The 26,419-nt window shown below is 41.6% G+C and overlaps 1 protein-coding gene across 3 annotated transcripts in view; it reads right to left on the minus strand.

Annotated features, from left to right (window-relative positions):
* The window catches only part of Scai (suppressor of cancer cell invasion), a 111,554-nt gene that overhangs the window by 59,246 nt on the left and 25,889 nt on the right, over nt 1–26,419 (minus strand). For all 3 annotated transcript variants that reach the window (XR_009593837.1, XM_060390093.1, XM_021633365.2), the window contains exon 3: nt 5,979–6,110. Coding sequence is in view for 2 of the 3 variants with exons in the window: in XM_060390093.1 (XP_060246076.1) it covers nt 5,979–6,110 (132 nt within the window). In the remaining variant the exon portion in view is untranslated. The remainder of the gene's footprint in view (nt 1–5,978; nt 6,111–26,419) is intronic.

Below are 26,419 nucleotides of genomic sequence, written 5' to 3' on the forward strand. Positions count from 1 at the left end.
AAGTCTTAACTGTTGTCTAAGCTAGTCTAGACATTTGGGTTCACTTTCTATTGCTGTGAAGAAACACCATGACCTAAAGCAACCTGGGGAAGCAAGTGTTTATTTGGCTTACACTTTCCAGTCACAGTACATTATAATGGGAAGTCGAGGTAGAAACTCAACTCTGAAATCTGGAGGCAGGTTAACTCCTCCATGAAGGAAAGGCCATGGAGGAGTGCTGCTTATTGGCTTGCTCCTCATTGCTTACACGACTTTTTGTTTTTGTTTTGTTTTTTCAAGACAAGTTTTTTCTGTATAGCCTTGGCTGTCGTGGACTCGCTTTGTAGACCAGGCTGGCCTTGAACTCACAGTGATCTAACTACTTCTGCCTCCCTGAGTGCTCCTGGGATTACAGGCGTGTGTCACTGTGCCCCAGTCACAACTACTTTCTTATACATCTCTGGCCCATCTGCCTAGGGTGGCACAGTCCCTGGGGGTACGCTGGGCTCTCCCAGACTATTAATCAATAAAATGCTCAACAGATTTGCCTACAGGCAGTCTGATGGAGGCATTTTTTTTTCAGTTGAAATTCCCTTTCCCAGATGACTCTAACTTGTATCAAGTTGTTAAAAAGTAACTAGCACAGGTATATTCTACCTTGCCTGTCACAGAGAATTCACTTAACACTTTTTTTTTTTTTAATTAAAAAAAAACAAAAAAAACAAGTCATGTGGGGTCTGAAGAGATGACTGAGCTGGTTAGAGAGCACTTCCTGCTCTTGCAGAGAATTCAGGTTCAGTTCCTAGCACCCGTACGCTGGTGCACAACTTCCTGTGAGTCCCAGTTCCAGAGGATCTGACATCCTTTCTGATTGTGCCGTTTACATATAGTGTCCTCACAAACATATAAATAAAACATTCACAGATAAAAAAATAAAATCTTTTAAAAAAAGTCATGTGGGGCTAGAGAGATGGCTCAGCAGTTATGAAAAGGTACTGCTCTCAAAGAGGACCTGGGTTCCATCCGCAGCAGTCACATCAGCTGGCTCACCACTGTGATTCCATCTCCTAGGGATCCAGCTTCTTCTAGATTCTGGGAGCATGGACTCGAAAGTGTGCACACACACAGAGAATTTAAAATAGTATTTTTTCTAATCTTAAAAAATACTGCTTTTACAATTTTCTTTTTTGTGACTTAATCATACCTCTAATGAAAAGACAACTTTTCATTAATATCTCTACTAAAACCTTTGTGATCCTGTGTATGTATGTGTGTGAGCCTCTGTGTGTGTGTGTGTGTGTGTGTGTGAGTGTGTGTGTGTGTGTGTGAGTGTGTGAATGTTTGGCCAGGTCCGCCTTTGATATTGTGACTAAGGTCTTATTTACACTGTTTTTTGAGACAGGATCTCTCAATGACCTCAAATTTCACCATGTTGGTCAGACTGGATGGCCACGGAGCCTCAGGGAAACTACTGTCTCCACCTCCTCAAGCAAGGATTACAAGTGTGCCCTACCACACTCACGGCTCTAGCTCCTGGACCTTAAGCTTCCAAGGCAAATGCTTTACCAACCCAACTACCTTCTTAGGCCCTCAACTAAAGTATTTTTTAAAATTCCACGTTAAAAGACAGTTTCTAGGGTCTGGGAGGATGACGGCTCAAGGTGGCTGTTCTACTGAAAGGGTTAGGATAACTTTGTAACCTATATGTCTTCTAAAGCCTATAGTTTTGAGTTTTAGGTCCAGGTTAAGCTAAAGCCTCTTAGTACCTTTCCAGAGAGTGAAAGAATGTGACCCTATCTGTGAGGACAGATATAAAAAAAGGGCAAGCAAGCAATGACCTTCACTCAGCAAAAGAAGGACCAGACCCTTGTCTTCGAGATAGTGTTTCTTAGCAAACAACTCAGATGGCCTCAATCCTTCTTCTGAGTAGCTCCTGACCTCCAGCCAAAAGTCTGTAGCCCCTAATCTTCAAGGATGAGCTAACCACCCCCACCTTAAATTGCAGCTGCATCCACACTTGGCAGGACTGGCCCAGCTTGAATACCTAAGACTAACCAATTATCTTACTTTATAACTTCCTCATCCAATCCTAAATTGCCAAAACTGCAACTTCAAATTTCCCGCAATTTTTCTTTTAAAAACCTAAAGGCCTTTGCCTCCCGGTGCCACTCTTTGCTGACCGGCAGGGGTGACCCCGTTGCGCAATGGTTAATAAACCTCTTGCTTTTGCAACGAGTCTTGGTCTGGGGGGAGTTTCTGGGAAGGGCGCGATTGAACTCCTGAGCCGTGGGACCCCAGGTCTTACACTACCAAGAGGACCCAAGTTCAACTGTCAGCTCACATGGCAGCTCACGGACACCTGGAAGTTCAGTTCTGGAGGGTGTGACATGTGCAAGTAGTGCACAGAAAAGCATGTGGCCAGGCACTCATACACATACAAATACAAGAAGACAGTCTGAACTGAAAAAGACAGCTCCAGAGACAGGTACGGGATAACAAAACCATTTTCTTCCCCCAGCCCCACACACACCAATGAACCAATGTTTGCCTAGTATGAAACCAATCTGCGTGTACAAGAAATCTCTTGTGTATTTTAAGGATGCAACACCTGTCAATTAAAACAAACAAACAAACAAACAAACAAACAAACAAAAAAAAAAACAACCCATGGTCTATGGCTGAGGCAGAAAATAGGTGGGACATCCAGCAGGCAGAAGGGATTCTGGGATAGAGCCACGTTCTTGGGATTCAGCTGGCAAGATGGGAACAGGATAGACGCACGGTTCCTGGGCCCAGGTAACCAGCCATGTGACAGAATGTAAATTAGTATAATGGGATATTTTAAGTTATGAGCTAGTCATAAAGAGCCTAGCTATATAGGCTAGGTAGCTATAAATAATAATTGAGTCTCATGGCCTTAGGGAAGGGAGGAAAAACCTATAACACCTGGGTTTGATTCCCAATAATGGGGGAATAAAAAAGCCAGGGGTAGAAAAGAGAAGTTGGCAGAGAATCAAAACAGTAATTTCTGAAACAGAGTACAGGGCTACCCAGTAGGGTTACTGTGAGCTAATAATATTTCACACAAGATCTATGTGTTCACAGAAGATTCAGACTTTAGTTAAGGCTTAAATTTAAGAGGATCATTCACATAAAATACTAAAGTGAATCTTTGCTGGATTTTCTTATCCACTATTTAAGGTAAACAATCAAAATTCACCATTATTAGTATTGTCAAATATTAAGATATTACTTTATGAAGATACTACTTTGCATTCAAGAAGACCGTGTCTCAAAACCACAGTTAGGTTGGAGAGATTCCAGTTGTTTAAAGTACTGGCTGCTCTTCCAGAGGAACTAGGTTCAATTCCCATAATCTGCATGGTGGCTCATGATGGTCCATAACTACCGCTCCAGGAGATCTGGCACCTTTCCGTGACCTCCCCAAGCACCAGCATGCATCTGACATGCACGAGGCATACTTACATACATGCAGGCAAAACATTCATACACATCAAGAAAAAACAGAGTGCTTAAACCTCAAAACTTTCATGAATAAAATTAGATGCCTGTAAAAGGAACTTTTATTCACCTGCTTCAGTTTTTGTCTCGGATGCTTACTGCCTCTGTCTGTTAACCTAGGCTATGCCTGGAAGCTTCTAGCCTCTGTACAACCTAACCAAGGCCTAGAATGTTTTCAGCTGCTGAGACTTACTGCTTAATAAGCTCACCCTTATTCTTATTCTTAATTTCTTACTCTTTCTGAACGCATAGCTGGCTGGTTCAACTCAGTTGTTCTGCCCCAAACTTCTCTCCCACCTGACTTACTCAAAATGGCTTTTTCTCTCAGCTTCTGAATTGCTCTGCTTGGCCTCAAACTAACTCCAGCCATTTGCTCTAATCTCCTGGCTTCTTTGGTCTTCACCTGAGTTCTCTCTCTGCAACCTGTCTCTTTATTACTGTCCTGGTCAAACTGCCTCCTCTCTCCCTCATTCTTCCCTCTCTGTTATTTGTTGAGAGTTGGGCATGTCCTAGCCTTCCAGTTTGGATGCTTTCTTTTCTCCTCCATGGCTACCAGCCTTGCACATGGTACACACTCATATTCAGGCAAAATGCTCATATACATAAATAAATCTAAGAGCTTTTTAAATTAAAAAATGCACCTGTAAGTCTCTTAATTTTAACAAGGCTTTATTCCAGGTACTCACTTTAATTTTCTCCTTTTACTAATCTAAGATGTCAGGTAATGGGGTGATTTGACTCCTGATAGATGGCCGGCTATTCCCTGGCGTCTCAGCTTACTTAAGGGAATGACTATCAACTAGGCTGTCTGGTGGACTGTCTTCATGCCAGCACTCCTCTACAGATATCTTAAGGAAACTGCATGGTAACCTCAGCTGCTTGCTAACAAAGGAGCAACCTCTGTCACTAGAAGGTACTATTCCAGCTACAAGTGTTTCAGAAGACCTATACCAGTCTTTTGACCACCACAAACTTCAGTGAATTCCAGATGACCCCGTAGCCACTTTTACTCAGTCCAGAAGGAAAGCGTTTGCACTGATGGTCCAGCAGAAAACCTGTGATTACTACAAACACAGTCCTTTTTGGCACAAAGATTTGGTGTGATTGGTGCACATGTCCTGCCCACTCTTCTTTCTGGGTAGAAAAGTAGGCTGTTTGGCTCACTTTCTAAGACAGCTGAGACACTGTCCTGTGCTGCACCCTGGTGTTGCAGTAAGGAACCCGACATGGTTTTTCTCCCCTACTTTTGATTTTTATTAATAGTGAAGACTGAACTGGTAACACAAAGAAAAGTTGACATCATCAGCAGCACAAGCAGGAACAGATGGAGGGAGCAAAGGCAGTGTCAGCTGCACTGGAATGGAGATGGCGGTGGCAAGAGAGCTAGTGTATAAATGACATCAGAGCCAAGTGACACAAGGACTGTGAAGAGCTAACCATAAGAAGCTGTAGGGCCTACTCTCTACAAGGGCTTCGGAGAACCGCCAAGCATTGAGGACAAAGGGTCACAGACAGCACAGGCTCAACAGATGCGACACTAACCAATGTAAAGGCCTAAGAATCCCAACACCCTTGTTGCTAAACGCTGAGCACCTATTCTAAGAGCTGTAACATTAGGAGGAGCTGCTTGTTGCGGTCTGTCGCCCTGATTACTGATGTCAGAGCTTTATACCAGCTTCTAAGTACTGGGGTTGCTGGTGGACAAATAATAGAGCTACAGTCCTCTAACCTGACTGCCTGAAGCTCCAAATCCTTACCTTTTAAAGCCTGAACAATAGGCCTGCCTTAGGACTGCCAGAAGAGCCCCCAGGCCTCAGAGCTCAGCACTGCAAGTGTCTCCTGTCTACTCATAATTCCTATCAAGGTAAAACAAAAGACCTTAGCTAGCTGAATGGTAACAATATATTTTTTTAGTTTTTTAATTTTTTAATACTAGTTACAGTTTATTAACTTTGTATCCCAGCTGTATCTCCCTCCCTCATTCCCTCCCACCCTCATATCATCCCTGCCCCTTTCCGAGTCCACTGATAGGAGAGGACCTCCTCCCCTTTCATCTGACCCTGGGTAAAAGTTTTAGATTTACTTCTATTTTTATTTGTGTGTAACTGGGAAAAGGGCACTGGATCCTCTGGAGTTGGGGTTAAGGTAATTGCAAGTTGCCCAACATGGGTACTGGGAACTGAACTTAGGTCCTCTGGAAAAGTAGTCCTTAACCACTGAGACACCTCTTCAGCCCAACACATTGTTTTTTTCATCTAAGAATAAACACTGTCAAAGAAAAAGACTACAATCACTTCTTTCTGTTTGTTTTTTGTCTTGTTTTTGAGGCAGGATCTTACTTTAGCCCACGATGACCTGTGTGAGTGTTTGTGTGTGTGCATATAAAATGTACCTGTGTTATATGTAAGTCCATGCATAAAGCAGTCAGGGGGAACACAGAAATAGGGTAAAGTTTAACACATCTAGAGTCTACTGACCTTAACCCATTGAATAGCTGCTTGGACTTATCCAAAAGATAACAGAAATCTGTAACAGTCTTCCTCTCTCCCTGTGGGATGTCATCTTCAGCACCTCCAGAGGACATGGTTTCTTTAAGAGTAAATTCAGTCCTGTAAGGAAACATAAGATCATTCACTCGACTGATGAACAGAGGATGAGGGCATATCTTAGTTACAGTATCTGATGGCATTTTTTTTCCCAAGGGAGATAAAAATAAATTATCTCACACTGGTAGTGGAAAGAATTGATGGAAACAGACAAAGCCATTTTTAACGTTCTTTCATCTAAGAACTATAATTTAAATTCCTACTCTATTGCAGACTTTTGGTCTGTCTAAAAAATCTGAAAAATTGACCCTTTTACCTATTTGCTCATTTTAATTCTGTAAATTCCTCATAGAAAATAATCCTTCACCTCTTCTCCTTATTTTATAATAACAATTAAAACCTAAAGACGATCTAAGGAGCCCAGAGAATGGACCAGGGAAGTAATTCACATAGTGTGAGTCCCTGCATTTATCTCAGGGCTGACCTGCATTTCTACTCAAGGTGAAGGTAGGGACTGAGATGCTATCCCAGCAGATAAAGTGCTTGCCACAAAAGCACCTGCATGGTCCCAGCACCCACACCAAAGCTGGGCATGGTAGTATGCATTTATAATCCCCACAGATAAGAGTAAGACACAGGCAGACCCCTAGGGATGGCTGGCCAGCCAGTCCAGCTAAGTTGCCTAGCTCTAAGTTCCAGTGAGAGACTCTATTTCAAAAGTTAAGGTGGACAGCAGCTGACAACTGATACCCATCACACAAATGAAGACAGATATATGCATTTTACACACACACACACACACACACACACAGCATGTGCACACATAATACCCTAAAAGGGTGAGGCAACCAAGTACAGAAAAAAGACAAAAGATATCTCACACACAGAAGCAGATACTAAAGCTGTGCTTTTGATATGTCTAGCATTGTGGTTCATTAAGTAAAGACCTTGCTGTCAAGTCTGATGACCAGAACAAGATCCCTGAAACCCTTAAAGGCCGGAAGAAGAGAACCAAGTTCCATCAACCATCGCCTGATCCCCCACAAAATGAAAAAATAATATTTTAATCTATATTTTATTGAATATAAGCTATCTCCATATGTAATCAATTATATTAACCAACCATTTTAAAAATGTAACCTATACTAAATTAAGATATACAACAATAACTCATTTTGTTTACAAAGACAGAAACTCCTGGGACAACCCAGTAAAATTGGGTTCCAGTGTAGAGAGAAAAAGAGGCAAGAGTAGACAAAGGCCAAAAATCAGAGCAAGAAGTTAGGGTATGGCATACTGAATTTTTATATAAATAAAGAACGAAATAAACAAATAAATAGATTTATTTTACATATGTATTTTTCAATTTGCATACATACATGCATGTGTGTATGTGGTCATGAGTACAGGTAACTAAGACCATAGGTGTTGGATCCCCTGGAAGTGAGTTACAGGTGGTTGTGAGCCAGCTGATGTGGGTTCTTGGAAACAAACTGTTACCATCTGGGATAGGAGGATATGTTCCTAAGTGCTGAGCAATCTCTCCAGTCCCTGGTACAGTTGTCCTAATGACTTTCTTTCTCTCCAACATTATCTGGTATAGGCAATTGTGGATGCAAGGCAGGAAAACTATCAGCAGTCCTGGAGCAGGCCAAAGCCTGTTGGGTGACTCAAAGGTGTCACTGGAGACACACGGTTGTAAAGTCATCCTTATTTTTATTCATTTACTTATTTAAAATCATGTGTATATGTGTGAGTGTGTGCCACATGTGAAGGTGTGCCAATGCAGCTCAGAGAGGTTGGAACTCTAGTTACAGGCAGCTCAGCTGTCCAATATGAGTATGGGGAACTGAACTTGGTTCTCTGCAGGAGCAAGACATACTCTGTGTCATCTCTCTAGCCCTGAAATCATTTTTAACATGCATGGTCAATACGGGGAAGGGGAGAGGAGGGAAGGGGAGGGGAGGCGAGGAGAGAAAAAAGGGAGGGGTAAAGGAAGGAACAAACTAAATAAATAATTCATGAAAAAATAAAGAAGCAAATAAGGATAAAATTTACAATAATCTGAAATGAGTGCTTGTTTGGCTAGTTGGTTTGGGAATACTTGAAACAGGATCTTACTTCAAAACCCAGGCAGGCCTCAAATCTTTCTGTTTTTTTGTAGCTCCAGTTGTCCTGAAACTCACTATGTAGACCAAGTTGGTCTTGAACTCACAGAGATCCACCTACCTACTTTTCCTTAGTGCTATGATTAAAGGTGTGTACCACACCCAGTTAAGTTCCCCCGCTTCCCCCTCTTCCCCTCCCCTACTGTTTGACCCTAGCCTATCAAATCTCATCAGGACTGCCAGGATCCTCTTCCTCTGTGGGCCAGCAAGGTCGCCCTACCAGGGAGAAGTGATCAAAGAGCAGGCAACCTAGTTCATGTTAGAGGCAGCCCCTGATCCCCTTACTAAAGAACCCACATGGAGACTAAGCTGCCTATAGGCTACATCTCTTTAATTAAATTTTTTATTTTTTTATATTAATTATATATTATTCACTTTGTATCCCAGCTGTAGCCTCCTCCCTCATTCCCTCCCAATCCCACCCTCCCTTCCTCATGTCCTCCCATGACCCTCTCCAAGTTCACCGTTAGGGGAGGACCTCCTCCCCTTCCATCTGACCCTACTTATCAGGTCTCATCAGGACTGACTGTAATCAGGTCCTCTATGACCTGGCAAGGCTGCTCCCACCTCGGGGGGTGGTTAAAGAGCCAGCCATGGAGTTCATGTCAGAGACAGTCCCTGTTCCCCTTACTAGGGAACCCACTTGGATACTGAGCTGCCATGGGCTACATCTGAGCAGGGGTTCTAGGTGGTGCATACACTTTTAACCCCAGCATTTAGGAGACAGTGAGATTTCTGAGTTCCAGGTGGCTTGTCTCAAACAAGCAAAACTGTGAAAAGGCAGGCCATCAAGAAAACGAAGATTTTGTAATGTGTGTATCTCATAAAGAACATGTAAATAAAATAAATGAACCCCTCTTAAATTAGTAAGATTTTATAAAAGGAGATTTAAAAAAAAAAAGCAAATGCCTTAAATTTTTCACAAGGATAAATTAGGGAGGGGTGCTAGCAATGCTATGTGCTATATTTTGTTATTTTTATTCATGGACATGTGTGGTGGATATCTGAGTGCGTGCCATGTGTGTGCACTGTCTATGGGGTGTCAGGCCCCTTGGAGCTAGAGTCACAGGAGGTTGTGAGTGACCAGACACTGGTGCGAGGAACTAAACAGGTACTCTGGAAAAGCACATGCTCTTTATGGCTGTTATCTCTACAGCGGACATTGTCAAACTTTGTTAAGTTACAGAAGATTCACTATGTAGCCCTGGCTGTCCTGGACTCACTTTGTAGACCAGGCTGTCCTCAAATTTAGAGATCCGCTTGCCTCTGCATCCCTGGTGTTAGGATCCCTGGTGCTACAAAGTGTATGCTGCTGCTGCTGTGGCCACCACCACCACAAGGCTGGTTTTCAATCTTTTTTTTAGTTAAACCATGTTGGAAAAGGTGGGGGAGGGTGGCACATGCCTTTGATCCCAGCACTTGGGAGTCAGAGAAAGGCAGATCTCTGAGTTTAGAACAGGAGTTCCAGGACAGGCAGGCCTACACAAGAGAAAGCCTATTAAAAAAATAATAAAATAATGTTGAAAAATATACCTATGAGAATGGATTAAGTATGTTCATTAGTTTGTATGGGAACTATGTGGATACCCATATCGCATGGCTAGAAAGGAGTGTAGAGAGCTCAAAAGATATGGACTGTTATGGGCTGAATTTCATCTCCCAAAAACATATGTTTAAGTCTTAACCTCTGGTACCTATGAATGTTTACATAAGACATTTAGATGCAATGTCTTATACATGCAAAGAAAATATAAAGGAAGAAATACTGAAGTACAGAGGGTTCTTCATCCAAAGTGACTGCTAGCGTCACAAGAGATAGCCACGCAGAGATGAGAAGCATGTGAAGACATGGGGAAGACAGTCATGTGAACAAAGACACAGAGTGGAATTATGCAGTTGTTTACCAAGCAATGCCAAAGACACTAGCAACTGCCAGAGTTTAAGGAGAGTCACGAACAGATTCTCCCTCTGAGGCCTTTAAAGGACCCAATTCTCCAACACTTTCATTTTGGGATCTGGCTCAACTCCAAAAGCATAAATTTCTCTGGCTTTAACCTGCTCATCCTGTCATTTCTCATCTTAGCTCTAATTTGCATTTCTCTGACAACCAATAATGTTCACTGATCTCTTTTTTGTTACTGCAAGCCTAACAGATACAATACATAGTCTTAGCATGAATTCCAAAGAGGGAAAACAAGCAGAACTGAAATGAGCAGGACAACTGTTCCAAGCCTCATTCCACTAAATACAGAAAAAGCGACTGATTATTGACCTACATTCTTTACACTTCCTTTTTATAAGAAGTCTTTTAATAAAGCAACAAGAAAAATTGCTACTCTCGGGACTGGAGAGATGGCTCAGCCGTTAATAGCACATAATATTCTTCCAGAGGACCCAAATTAGATTCCTAGCCTCTATGCTAGGTGGCACACAATCATGTGCAACTCCTGCTTCAGGGAGATTCAACTGCTCAGCAGGCGTCGGCACCCATGTGCCCATACCCCCCCCCCCCCATGAAGTGAAATAAATATTTTAAAATAGGAAAGAAAAATTGCTACTCTGAAATGAATTCTAGGTAAAGGGTTGGTAACATGAAAGCCTGACAAGAATCTGGAGACAGAGTGATGTGTCTGTTAGATGGCGCCCAGGACACACAGCAGGGTGGAGTAGCAGTGGGTGGCCTGGACGGGATAGAGAAGACTGGGTACTCCTCCTGAACGCTTAGAGTGAATTAGCTGCTGCTTTCAGTCAATCCACACACAAGCACGGTTTTCTTGCCCTGCAACCTCAGAAGACTGGTAGACACAGGAAGAGAAGGAGGCTTGAAAGGCTACAGAACAGGTGTCACCACCATTGCTACGCTGCAGTTACTGACACTCAAGACAAGCCTGCTCCTATGATTAGACTCAAAAGGAAGCAGGCTGACAAAAATATGCAAATGCACACCCAATGAACTAGAAATACATTAGAAGTTTCATTTTAACAAGAAAGGTAACATTTGTGGAAATCGCAGGCTTGAAAGGATTGTTTTCTTAGGAGCCAATTTTTTTTTGTCTTTGTTGTTTAAAGAAACATTAAAAAAAGGATTGTAATCATGTGTTTTATCAACTAAAAATGTGACAGGCAGTTCCCCTTGGTGAAGGTCACACCCATATTCTAGGTGTGTCTCTTTCTTCCTGAGCTCCTTTCTGTTTCTTTTTATTTTTAATTTCTTTTTTATCACATTTTTATTTTTTATGTTAATTATAGTTTATTCACTTTGTATCCCAACTGTAGCTCCCTCCCTCCTTTCTGTTTAACTCTAGTGATTAAAATCATACTAAACATCTTCAAATAAACTTTAACTCTGCTTTGAAAAAGAAGTTTAATCAGTAAGATGAATTAATGGATATAAAATTTGCCCTGTAAACTGTAACATATCCTAATTGTTAGTTGTAAAATTATCAGTTTGCTTAAAAAAACAGAACACAAATTGAAAAATATTATATATATATAAAACCAAACCCAAAACCCAAAGTCAAGTGTGTGTATGTGTGTGTGTGTGTGTGTGTGTGTGTGTGTGTGTCTGGGAGTTGTGCTGATTCATTTGCCATGTGGAGTACGAAAGGAACAAGAGGCTGTGAGGCTGTGCTGGTGCAGATGGTGTTCTTATTATACGGACAAATGACAGAGCTCCACAAGCAGCTTCTTACCAGTGGGAAGCATCTTACCAAGGAAAGCATAAAATTACCACATTATGCATAAAGTATTTTCCAAAAGAAGCTTATTCATGGCTTATCCCTATATGTTATTAAAGTTAAATTATGCCAGGCAATGGGAAGCACACACCTGTAAAGAGAAAGCTCACAGAAGAGAGAGGCACGAGAAGCAAGAGTTTGAGGCCAGCATCAGCTACATAATGATTTTGGAGTGAGTCTAGACTACATGAGACCCTGTCTCAAAAAACCCCAAAACCAAGGACCAGGGAGACACTGAATTAAGAGACATATTGTTTGTTCTTCAAGAGGTCTCAAAGACAATTCCTAGCACCCATGTCAGTTGGCTTAAAACTGCCTCCAACTCCAGCTTTGGGGGATCTGTGGACATCTCCTCCCCAACCCCCACAAACACACACACAGCCAATATAAATAAAGACATGAAAATTCTGGGGAAATCACTTTATGATAACACCTCAGCATACATTGAGAGAAGGTGTTGTGTACATAGTAGCTTACATCTATTAGAAACTATGTAGAATTTAAAAACCCCTAAAGATACATAGGATCGACACTTTAACAAATCTGCTTTTCTTAATTGTCAGGTTTTATCTGTAATAAGCAGGAAATAAAAAAGTTACGAAAAGAATGAACAATTCCTCCAAACAGAAAGGAAAGTTGCTGTAAGCAGTGTCTGCTCAGTTGCACCTCTTTCACTTTTCACATTCCACTGTGTGATTATAAAGCATATTGCTTGCCCATCCATCTATTAAGTCTATTCTGTGACTAATGTGAATAATGTGCTATGAACATTTGCGCATTAGTTTCATGGATATGTGTATTCATTTCTCTTGGATATATACTGCGTATGTGCTGGGTCACCTGATAACTCTTTAACTTGTGAAGAACTGCCTGACCATTTTCCAAATGAACACACCATTTCATACATGCAGCAATGTGTGATACACCTCTTCCCCCATCCTCATCAGAACCTGTATATATCTTTATGCTTCTGGCCATCTTAGTGGGCATGAAGCACAAACACCTTGTGATTTGATATGCCTTTCCCTGACAGCAATGCTGAGCATCTTTTTATGTGCTTTAATGGACCTTTACAACATCTCTGCTGAAGAAATGTCCATTCAGATCCTTGTCAAAGTTTTTTTTTTTTCTTTTTAGTGGATTGCCTTTTTATTATGGAATTATAAGAATTCATTATTTACTCTAAGTGAAGTACTTCAGCAGATATATCATTTGACGGGTCTCAAGCTCCTGCGTCTGCCTCCTGAACAGTGGAATCCAGGAGAAGCCACTGCACCCATTCCAGATCATCCCACTCCCTTGCTTCCTGCTTGCTTCTTGGATCAGTCTCCAGACATCAGATATGAATTCCTACACAGCTCCCAAAGAATTCCTTTTCTGCTTACATAATCTGGAATTTTACCCTGTACTTTTCATCCAAAAACCTTTTCTGGAGCAAGCCATGCAACCCTTTTCTTTCCTTTTTTTTCTTTTTTTTTTTGTTTTCAAGACAGGGTTTTTTTTTGTGTAGCCCTGGCTGTCCTGGAATTCCTGTAGGTCAGGCTGGACTCAAACTCAAGAGATCTGCCTGCCTCTGCTTCCCAAATGCTGAGATTAAAAGTGTGTGCCACCACTACCTGGCTCTCTTTTCTTATTAATGACTGCCACTCACTCTATTTAGTCTCCTAAAATGGGTTTAATTAAAAAGCTGAAACTATAAATACCATTCATACCATACCAAGCTCCTAACCAAAAAAGTGAACAATTTATTTTATTATTATTTGACAAACACAATCTTTACCTGTTTTATGCTTGCATCTGAGAAGCTAAATATAGCCAAAGAAGACCAATAAATGATTGGGCTCAACCAATAAATGATTCTCTATCCATGATGTCATAAAGTGTTGAGGTGATATTTTTGTGTACAGTGTAAATACTGTCTTTGTTTTATTCAAATGTTGATTTCTATGCAAGCAGAGAGCTGAGTACAGGTCGGACTTTGGTACTGTTATTCTTTGGCTGCTTATTTTGTAAACACTCCCTCCAATACCTCCTGATTGGTTTAAAGAACTGAATGGCCAACAGCAAACGTAGGAGAGGAAGGAAGGACTCTTGGCAGAGATAAAAACTCTGGGGAAGGAATGAGGTGTGGGAAGTTACCAGCCAGACATGAAGGAAGAAATAGGTTCGGGTACTGAGAAAGGTAATGAACCATATGGCAGAACATGGATTAGTATAAATGGGATAATTTAAGGGCTAGTTGGGGAACAAGCCTAACCTAAAGCCAACCATTAATAATTAATAGAAGGTCTCCATATCACTATTCAAGAGGTGTTGCTCGAAAGAAAGTCCTCTTATAATAAACATACACCCATTCCATCCCAGGCACCTGCCACTGTACAGACTCTGTATTTTACCTTTAAATATAGAATCAAAAGTCAGCACTAAACCACTTAGTCCTGATGTGACTTGATGTACCGGGTTGGGTTGGTGGGGTGAGGGGAGCTCTGAGGAAATGAGGATGGGGCTCCCTGTGATCTCAGTATATGGGAGGCTGAGGCAGGAGGATAAGAGTTTAAGACCAACTTAGTCCACATGATAAGAACCTCTGTTGTTGGTATAATGTTCTTTTGGAATGTATACACCTTACCCTTGTTCATTCAAATGCTGATTTTTCTTCTAAACTCTCTGGTTTCAATCCGGGCATTGCATTGTGATACTTATTCTAAGTATCACCTGTCTCAATTTTGTGTAAACATACCAAAATAAAACAACTAGCCACAATGTTGAGCAATGGAGGGGAAGGAGTAGGAGGGAGAAGGGAGGAGCCATAGGACAGGAAGGAGTAGGAGGCAGAGGAAAAGAAGCTGCGAGACAGAGGAGGAGAGGTCTTGGAACGATGTGGAGAGATGGACTGGACCTAATATATCACAAAAAGCAAGTATAATGTGGGAAATCTAAATGTTAGGCAACTATAAGGGCTTGGAGGTTTAGGATGGAGTTATTGCCCAGCATTGTGTTCTAGGTTAATTAAATAAATCCCAGTCTCTGTGTGGTGGTTTGGTTAAAGAGCTGTTTAAGACTAACAGCAGCATTGATATATCAATAGTAAATAGTAATATTTAAATATAACACTAACAAAACCAAAAGTGAAAGGGTTAGACTAACTTTGTAACTTTTATGTCTTCTAAAGCCTATAGCTTTGAGTTTTAGGTTCAGGTTAAGCTAAAGCCTCTTAGTACCTTTCCAGAGAATGGAAAAATGTGACCCTATCTATGAGGACAGATAGAAAAAAAGGCAAGCAAGCAATGACCTTCACTCAGCAAAAAGAAAAGGGACCAGACCCTTGTCTTTGAGATAGTGTTTCTTAGCAACGAACCTAGACTTCTGAGTAGCTTTTGACCTCCAGCCAAAAGTCCACAGCCCCTAATCTTCAAGGATGAGCTAACCACCCCCACCTTAACTTGCAGCTACATTCACACTTGGCAGGACTGGCCAAGCTTGAGCACCTAAGACTAACCAATTATCTTACTTTATAGCTTCCTCATCCAATCCTAAATTGCCAAGACTGCAACTTCAAATCTCCCGCAATTTTTCTTTTAAAAACCTAAAGGCCTTTGTCTCCGGGTGCCACTCTTTGCTGACTGTCAGGGGTGACCCCATTGCACAATGGCTAATAAACCTCTTGCTTTTGCAAGGAGTCTTGGTCTGGGGGAGTTTCTGGGAAGGGTGCGATCTTGAACTCCTGAGCTGTGAGACCCCAGGTCTTCCAAAAGCAGTACTCTACTGGGTGACCCTTCTCCCATCATCTCTACCGTATCGTATCATTGAGTATTTTCCCCAATGGGTCTCCACAAGAAACTTTCCTTGTTATTGCTTGATTTGTCTGTTGTTGATATTACAGATTTGTAACAACAGCAAAAAGATGCTGGTTCTTTTACAGTTCCCAGAAATCCTCTCTACACCATTAGTTATAATATTACTTACACAATTATTTTGAAGCTATATAAATTTATATTTCAATAAAGTATCCTTTGGTTAAGTATGTAACAAGTAGGGAGTTACTGACTTTATGTGAATGTATGTACCTACCAGTCACCGAGTGTATGTATATGGGCCTAGTGCCTGCCGGCTGTAGAGCTCACAAAGAGGCATTAGATCATCTAGAACTGGTGTCAGAGGAAGTTGTGAACTGCCATGTGGGCACTGGGAACTAAATGTAAGACCCAAAGTTAACTTGTTTATGTGTTGCTCAGGTGATTTCCTGCTCCTCAGTGCTGCTGAGGTCGAATTAAACTGTGAGGGCTTTTAGTATGTGGCCTAGAGACTATTTGGCAAGGAATGTGGCTGCTTTTTGTCCTTCTCTGAGAAGTTTGCATGTGGCTAAATTGAAGAGTTTCAGACTAATTCCACCGGCAGAGGATATCTCAAAATAGCCTAGTACTGACTCTGTTGTGTGGCTGGGATCAAGCTGAGCAAGGGAAAAAACAGAATGTACAGCCTGAGGAGAAAGAGGGTACCAGGGAGTGGAATGGAGCTAAATCCTCTGTTCAAGGAGATAAACAGATTAAAAGAATGCCTGATGCTTAATGGAATAAAGGGAATGGTGACCTCAGGGCAAGACCTCACCCAGCTAAACTTCCTTCTTGTAGAATTAAAAAAGGCAAAGCAGACCTCTGAGTCTACATGTGGCCATTTGGTTTACAGAGCAAGTTCCAGGTCTTTCAAGTTTAGGCAGTGAAGGAAGCCATGAATGGTGGCAACTGCCTGTAATCCCAGAACAGCCTGGGATAGATGAGACTGTCTCAAAATTTGAGGCAGAGAGAGAGAGAGAGAGAGAGAGAGAGAGAGAGACAGAGAGACAGAGAGAGAGAGTGACAGAGACAGAGAGAGGGGGTAGATGGCAAGGAAGGAGAGGAAAAACAAGACAAAATGAAAAAGAAAAGTTAAGATACTTGTGGATATCAACTGACTAATAAGCTGCTGTAGAGTTCCCTCTGTCTCGCTGATCTCGCACCCCAGTGGGTCAAATCCGCACAAAGAGGCCAATGCCATCACAGAAGGAAGGGATACTGGCAGAAAATTTCCTGCATAGAACTGGCTGTCAGAGGGATCAAACTTGTTCCATGAGGTGGAGAGTTAAGCTCAGTGGTTAAAAGCACCTGTTACTCTTGCAGCGGAAGCCAGTTCGATTCCCAGTTCACAACATGGGGCTCACAACCATCTATTACTCTAGTTCCAGGGAGATCTGATACCCTTTTCTGACCTCAGCAAGTACCTGGCACATATATAGTGCACACAATATGCAGGTAAAACTTATACACGTTTAAAGAAAGGGGGTACAAAGGGCTACTAAGCCTTACTAAGCCTGTACAGAGTGAAGGCCTGTCCTTAGATAGGCAAAACTTTTGGTCAATTTTGAAATGAGCAAATTAGCTCAAGTGCCACCACTTCACACAACTTTTCTAAATCACCCTATTAGAAACAATCTGTTTTTCTTGAATTCTTGAATGACTTCCCATATAGCTCAGCTGCCTTCTATCATGAATGAATACTTGTGCACATCCATCCTTCCCTTACTAAATTTTAAGTTACTACCTGTGTGGAATAACTTCTGCAAAGGCCCTATGCAAGTGCTTTGAAAACAGTTCCCAGACAGCTCCAAAAGAAACTGATCACAGCAGGTAGACTTGTCAGTGAGTCTCTTCAAGGTAGGCACTATCTCACAGCTGAGACTGGGTGAGTGTAAGAAACCCAAGAAGGTCAGGAGTTAAGAAAAAAATGGCTGTAGCCAAGTCAGGAATCTCTAAAAGCTGCAGGTTCATCACCTGAGCATCCCAGAAGAAATGCCAAATAGCTGGCCTTATGGGTGTGGACAAAGTTCAGTCTTCCTAGAAAGGAAAAAGTCAGCTATTGGCCTGACTAAACTGGCATATGGGAGTATGTGAAGAATTTATGAAGACAAAGTCATCGCAAAACTTCTGATCCAAAAAGATGCAGATTAATTATGACAAATGACAGCTGTTATGCCCAAGTCTCGAGGACCCCAAAGACCACCTATTCTGATGCAAACACAGTAGGGTTTTTATTATAAGCTCAAGCTCAGGCCCACACTGTCACCAACACAGCAGTTCTCGAGGGTAGAGCCCTGAGCTCAGGGAGAGAGGGGGGTTTTTATTTAGGGTTACATCAAGGTTCAGGAAATTCCAGCTTACCAGTTCTATGATTGATTAACATTTAACAAATATCTGGTGCCTGGAGAGCCAAACCAAAATTGTTTTACTCAACCTATTGTAAAGAACACCTGGGTAGGGCTGGAGAGATGGCTCAGAGGTTAAGAATGCTGGCTGTTTCTTCCAAAGGTCCTGAGTTCAATTCCCAGCAACCACATGGTAGTTCACAACCATCTATAGTGAGATCTGGCATCTCTTCTGATGCGCAGGCAGAATCATTTGTAAATAATAAATAAATAATATTTAAAAAGAAAATAAATTTGTATTCACTGACTAGCCCTTCCTAGGAGTGATGGTTAAATAATACCAAAGGTAGGTGGTCGAAGCACATTTTTGTGGCTTTTTCTCCTTTTTGAAACTGGAGTTTATGCCAATCTTATTACCCATAAGATGGAGTTTCTTTTTCAGAAGCGGGGTTACACAGGCCTCCCAGTTAGAACAGTGTGTATGCTACAAAAACAGATAATATTTGAGAGGAGCAAAGAGGCAACATCATAGAATGGTTGGCAGCACAAATACCAAACTATTTCCACAGAAATCCTGGCTCTGCCACCAACTACTCAAATATAGTTGGGTAATCTCAGCCAAGTTGTTTAACTTCCCATTACATAAATGGGGATAATAATAGAATCTGCTTCTTTTAAGAGTTGTCATGAAGATTAACTGAGAATATACTTAGAAAGGCGTCTGGCATACACTAAATGTTATCTGTGTGGGATTACCATTTTATTTAGCATCCACTTTTGGACAATTTTGTGAGGGGAGAGAAGGAGGAATCTTCTTAACAAGTATATCACAATTATGTAAAAAGTGGTATTGTATCATGGAAACTGAGACATATTGGCACCCTGTAACTAATAGTCAGAAAAAACAAAAGCATCAAAAAATAGAAAAGAAAACAAGAGGATGTGAGCAGAGAACAGAATTCCTGCTTCATGTGGAGGCCACCTATTGATGCATACACCACAAGTTAATCTGAATCATTTCCTCTGCGCAGCTGGTAGAGCTAAATGAGCATGGCTTACTGTTGTAAATAAATTTTCTTGTCGCCTTTATCTACGTAATGCCAATTGTGCTGACTGACATTCCATCAAATACTGAGGCATTATTGCTTAGAGATTACTAGTAGATGGCTAAAAATACCGAAGACATACTATGTACTAATTCTATCAGATAGAGAGCTCTGAGGTGTGATTTTGTCCTCAAGAAACTCACGAATAGGCCAGGTGTGGTGGTGCAAACCTTTGATCCCACACATCTTTAATCCCAGGTAGAGGCAGGTAGATCTCTGAATTCAAAGCCAGCCTGGTCTACAGAGCTAGTTCCAGAACAGCCAGGGGCTTCATATAGAAACCCTGTTTCCAAAAACAAAGAAAACAAACAAACTAACTAACTAACTAACTAACAAAAACCCCCCACAAAACACCAAACCAACAAAACAAATTCTCACTACTAGTTAAATGAATGATGCCTACAGAGACACTCCTAATTTATAGTCCCCAGGGGCCACTGTTACACATAAAACCTGGAAGACAGCTCAGGTAAAGCCTGAAAAAGAAAGAAAAAGAAAAAAAAAAAAAAAAAGGCCACCTGAAATAGACAAGATTTAAAAAAAGAAAAAAATTAAGAAGGGGGATGGGGAAGTAACGCACTGGTTAAAGAGCACCTGCTGCTCTTGAAGAGGACATAGTTCAGTTCCCACATCAGGCAGCTCACAACTGTCTTTAGCTCCTGGGAAGCTAAAGACTCTGAAGGCAACTGTACCCATGACCATAAACCTATACAGAGAGACAGACACACACAGATAGACAAACCGACAGACACACACATACACAACTTAAAATAAAATATAGCCAGGCATGGACACATTATCTTTAATCTTAGCACTCAGGAGACAGAGGCAGACAGATCTCTTTCTGGTCTACATAGGGAGTTCCAGGCCTGCCAAGGGTATGTAGAGAGACTTTGTTTAAAAAAAGAAAAAAAATATTTAAAAAGGAAAAATAAGCATTGTATTATTTGTAGGACATACCCAAATGCACCATACCCTAAAGCTGACAGGATGGCTCAGTAGATTAGCTGTTGTGCAAGCAAGAAGACCTGGCTTGGACTACATTCCCGGAATCTACAAAAAAACTGTATGTGTGTGGTAGCTAGGGTTTGTAATCCCAGCATTCCGACTGAGATGGGAACATACAGAGAGCCTGGAACAAGCAGAGCAGATAAACCAAAAGAAACTGCCTCAACAAGCTAAAAGAAGAAAATGACCAAAAGTTGTCCCCTGACCTCCACAGGTGGTGTATACACACACACACACACACACAGAAAGAGAGAGGGAGGGGGGGAGAGAGAGAGAGAGAAAGAGAGAGAGCTCTCCCTCTCTCAGGATCAGGTGAGATTGTGTAGATACAGATGGACTAAAACTGGCTAAGAATTCATAACTATTGAATTTAGGTAGTGAGTACATTTCTGTAAGTGTAACTATTTTACATAAGAAACATTTTTTCAGTATTATTATCTATAGTACTTGATAAGTATATTTTTTCTATACCTTTATCCACATATGTGAAGATGCTGGGTCAATGCTTTAACTATAGGCAGTGCTGAGTATTATTTGGGGACGTTCTACATTGAAAAATCAAGTGAAAAATAAATATCGAAATATAGAACTTTTTCTAACACTTGTGTTTCTCAACCTTGGCACAACTTATGCTTTAGACAAAATAATTTCCCCCCCAAAATTCATGTTGTGTGTTTGTGTATACATGCATGTGGGTAACGGCGCATGAATGGACGTCAGAGGACAACCTGTAGGGACTGTTTACTGCTTCTGCATTTCCGAAGGTTCTGGAGATTGAGCTCATCAGGCCACCAGGCTTGGCAGCAGATCATTTCACCCCCTGGCACGTCTCACCAGCACACGGCTTACTATGGGGATGCTGAGCAGCATTCCTGGCCATGACCTACTAGATGCCAGCAACACCATCCCCCCTCCACCTGCTCTTGGTATGCCCCAAACCGAGAGGCAAAACCATCCACGGCTAACAACCATTACGTTCTGTCCTATAAATATAAACGTTCTGAGCCTTAGGTCAGCCCACACATTTAATAAGTTCAACATACTTTTCTTTCTTAGTCTTAATTCAGGTACTAATAATGTTCTTTGAGTTCAGGTTATTTCAAGAAGAAAAAAAATCAAACAATGGTTTGCAGATCTAGCGATCCAACAAAAAAAATGCACTGCTTCCGGCACGTCATCATTCATCTACTTAGAAAGCCTGAGACCTTAGTCTGTGACCTCTATACAACAAGTAGCCTTCAAAAAATATGGAAGAAGGCTTACCCAAAGTTCTTAAAACTATTACTCAACCTTTGGTCTAACTGAACAGACCTCAAACATGTCAGACAAGTGAACAGAGGGGGTTGGATCATTGTGAGGCCTCTACTGTATGCAGCACTCTAACAGAAATGTCAATGCACTCTTCAGGGGAGAGCAAAGCTTGATAAAGAACATAAAGCTGTGATTTCTGTACCTGAGTTTTGTTTTCTGACACAAGGTCTCACTGTGGAGCCTATGCTGGTCTCATGTTCATGGCTGGGATTACACGCTTGTGCCACCAAATCCAGCTAACCCTGACTCTAATATTTAAAGATAGAGATTTTCAGACCTTCCTAGGTGCTGTGGGTTGTGTGTGTGCCCTTTTTAGTACTGTCTGTAAGTCACACTTTTCTTTAGAGGATTTAAATACTGTACTTATTCTTTTGAAAAAAGGTCTCACGTAACACAGGTTAGCTTTCAACTCCTGACTCTTCCACCTTCACCCCTCTATACTGCTAGGATTAGAAGTGTATATCACCACACCTTCAGAATTTAGATCCTATTTCCTTTCTTACTATTTTTAGTATAATGGATATGGGTTTGGTTTATTTCAGATAACTAATAAGAGATGAAAGCTAGATTATGGGTTGGGTATCTGTTTTTTGAGGTGTCTCAAGCTCCTGCCTCAGTCTCTTGAGCAGCTGGAATCCAGGTAGAAGGCACTGCATCCATTCTAGATTGCCCCACTCTGCTTCCTGCTTGCTTCTTGGATCAGAGTCTCCAGACTTTCCATCATCTGTGAATTTCATGACAGCCCTCAGAGAGTTCTTTTTCTGCTTACATTATCTGGAATTTTACCCTATAATTTTCATCCAAAACCTTGTCTGGAAAAATGCCATGCAGCCCTTTTTCTTTTTAAATGACTGTCATTTACTATATTCAGCCTTCCAAATCAGATATAATTAAAAAGCTAGAATTCTATACACCATTCAAATAAGATGAACTTCCTGAAAAGAGCTTTAATAGTCAATAATGCATCTTATTATTATTTGGTAAATGCAACTGTCTACCTATTCTTGCAGCTGAGCAGCTAAATATGGCTGAAGAAGGTCAATACATGCAATTCTGTGACTGACCGCATTCTTCATCTGTGACCTCACAAGGGCACTTTTGTTCCATTCCCCAGTCAAGTCACTGCTTTCCGGAGCAGTTTCACTTCCTCACCCTTCCACAAACAGTCCATGCTTTAGTTAAGGCCAAATGCCTTAACTGCTCTTCCAAACATAGCTAAACACATTTCAGTTGCCATGTTTGCTACTTTATTTCCATTTTGCTGATTCAGCTGAGTATGCTCCAATCTGAGAACAACCCCTTTATTTATGCAGCAACCCTCCCATCCCCCACAATTATTCAAGGATCTCCTCTTGTTCCTGCAATGCCACTAACCATCTCTCCTCTCCTGGAGAGTTAACCATACCAAATGAGCTGCCATTCCTCCCAACTTTCCATCACACAATATTGCTCCATCTTGCACGCTGGCCTTCCTGTTCTTCATATAACAGCTCATTTTACTTTGTCTCAAAACAACAAGAACAACAACAACACTCTTTAAAAGATCTGTCTTTCAAGCTACCTCCAGTTTGCGTCCTCCATTCTCACTAATTAATCCACTTTGTCCCCCTCATTACAGTAAGCGCTGCTAGTCAGCATTAACAATCTCCATACCAGCAATGGCAGCTAAGGAAGTCTTCACTGATGTTACTTAGCAACACTGACGCACACTTTCAGATGATCATATTCTTAAAGCATCTCTCACTTATGTCCCAAGGCTCCATCTTCACTCCTTCATGACACAGCCTCCAAGCACGGGAATGTTCTTGACCGTAGATCTCTGAGTCCTTCTCTTTATCACTGTGGTGGTTTCAATAGGAATGGCTCCCCTAGACTTGTGTGTTTGAATGCTTGGCTCATAGGGAGTGGCATTATTAGGAGGTGCAGCCTTGTCGGAGTAGGTTTGGCCTTGTCCAAAGAAGTTTGTTACTGTGGAGGTGGGCTTTGAGAGTTCATATATGCTCAAGTCTGTCCAGTGTGATACAGTCTCTTTCTGTTGCCTGTGGCTCAAGATGTAGAACCCTTAGCTCCTTCAGCACCACGTCTGCCTGCACACTGCTATGCTGATAATGGACTAAAGCTCTGACTTGTAAGCCAGCCCAAATTAAATGTTTTCTTTTATAAGAGTTGCCTTGGTCATAGTGCCTCTTCACAGTAATAAAACCCTAAGACAATCACTCATTATAAAAGCTGCCTCTCATACATAGTCATGACTTTTTAAATTTCTCTCTCTCTCTCTCTCTCTCTCTCTTTTTTGATATAGGATTTTTCTTTGTATCCAGGTTGGTCTTGAACTCACTATGCGACCAAACTGCCCTTGAACTACTAATCTCCTACCTCAGCCTTCCAAGGATTAGGATTACAGGCACATGACACCAAAGCTGGTTATGCTCATGTCTTTAAATACCAACTGTATACACTAACAACTCCCAAGATTTTAAGCCTTGTTTCTTTTTTCCAACTTCCTACTTGATATATCTGTGAGTATGGCCAATTGGCACCGACAACTGGCCGTATTGCAAACAGAGTCCCAGCTGTTCCCCACCCAGAACTTGCTCCACTCACAATGTTGCTCATCTCAGTTAAAGACTGTGCACTTACACAGTACTCAGGCACAGTGAACTTCCATTATAACAAAGTGATCTCTTAAAAACATGACAGATTCTGTCATTTCTCAGGTCAACATCTCCTGTAGTCCCATCCTGGGAGGATCCTCTTTGCCACGGATTTTAAGGTCTCACATGACCAGATTGCTAGTACTGGGTCCTGGACTCGTCTACCACTCTTCATTCTACCATCCTACCATTCTGGTAGACTCCAGCCACACAGCCTCCTCCTTGCTGTTCTCAAACATACCCGTCATACAGCTGCCTTGGTACTTACTGAAATCTCAGTTTGGAATGTTCTACCACCAAAGACCTGCATGTTTCATTAACAATTTCATGCAGCATTCAATCAAACCACCTTGTCAGAGAAGGATCCTAACTACTCAACACATTATTTAGTTATTATCGTCTATCTCCAAAAACCCCAGGAGGAGAGAAACTTTGTTTTAAAATTTCCTCATATCTAGTGTGAGACAGTAGTTGCTTAAGACATTCTTGGTGAAAAAATAAGCAAATGTAGCCTTTCAAATTTTAAAGTGAATAAATAAGTTCATTACTTCTTTTTTCATGTAAAGACTTTTTAAAATTAATTTTAATTGTTATTATTTTTCACAATTTATTCATTACATATCCTGATTAAAGCCCCTTTCCTCAACACCCTTCCTTCCCACCCTCCCTCCATCCCCTTCCCCTAGTCCTCTGAAATGGAGAGTTCTCCACCATCGCGTCTAAATACATTTGTGACGAAGACAGAAATGTGTCATTCCAATCTCCTTCAAGAAAGGGCAAATTCAGCACCTGCGAGGCTCACCTAGCAAAGCTGCCTTGTCAGGTCCCTTCCATGGTAGTCTAAACCTAATGAGTGGCAGAAACAAGGATGTTGGATCCTCCAGTTTCCCCAGCTTTCTTTCTGGATTACAATCACAATTCATATATCATTTGGCACACTACCTTGTAAGAATTTCCCTGCAGGCCAATCAGTTCATGTCAGAGACAGTCCCTGTTCCCTTTACTATGGAACCCACTTGGAGACTGAACTGCCATGGGCTACATGGGTGCAGAGGTTCTAGGATATCTCCATGCATGCTACTTGGATGGCATAGAGGCCACAGAGGAAGACAATGCAGCCACTCCTGATGAGACCTAATAGACTAGGATCAGAAGGAAGGAAAAGAAACCCTCCTCTACCAGTGGACTTGGGGAGGGGCATGTGTGGAAAAGGGGAAGGAAGGGACGGGTTAGAAGGGGAGGAGGGAGGGAGCTACGGGGGGATACAAGGTGAATAAAGAATAATTAATAAAAAAAAAAAAAAGAATTCCCTTGCAGCTGCTTCCAGGGCAACTACAGCAAGCACGTTCGGATGGACAAAAACTGAAGGGCATACACAACCAACCAAGCACTCCACTCTAGCCTGATGCTGAGCAACCCTGCAAGGACAGTATCTCCAGGGCTCCCCATGTAGTCAGTGATGGCTACTGTCAGAAGAGCACTGCAGCTCAGTCAAATCCTATTTCATTCCTATCACTTCTACAGTGCTTGAACCTGTGGTCACTCTTTAACATCTCACGCATTAAGTTCTGTCTCAAATTCTGCTGCCTAGAGACCCAACTCATGACACAATTACAACAAAATGTGTGCTTGTGGAAACTAAAACCCAACAAAACCAATAGCTTTGTAAACTATAAAGTGAGGATGTCTACAGATGGTTCTATGATACATGCTCTTTCCTTCTATAGAAACAGTTGTATAACAGTCTCCTATTTTAGCTGGGCACAAGACCAAACAGAATAAAACTATTTTCCTTTATAACCAGAGGTAGCCATGAAGCTAAATCACAGCCAGTCCAGCTTGACCTAAAGTAACATGTTATTTCCAGAACTAGTCCTTATCCCTCTCTTCACAGAAATATGAACATCAGCTTGAGTGTTGTGGACCATGTATATCTGGGCAATAACCACGTGATAGCAATGTAACAGCTAGCCTTGGCCGGCTTAAACTCAATCCATACATTTGAAAGAACTAAGTCTCTAGCTTCAAATCTTGGTGTCAGCCACAACTGCTGTCAGGAACTTGTTCACATCTCCCCGACCCCAAGTTCTCATTCCTACACTCAGCACCTGCAGGTCTCTGCAAGATGACCTCTTACAGGGCATAGGCACTTCTTGACCTACCCTTCCTTGCATGGGTGGTCCCAAGGGCACGAACAGTAAAGAACCACA

This window comes from Meriones unguiculatus, chromosome 8 (genome assembly GCF_030254825.1).
Source record: "Meriones unguiculatus strain TT.TT164.6M chromosome 8, Bangor_MerUng_6.1, whole genome shotgun sequence".
Taxonomy (NCBI): Eukaryota; Metazoa; Chordata; class Mammalia; order Rodentia; family Muridae; genus Meriones; species Meriones unguiculatus.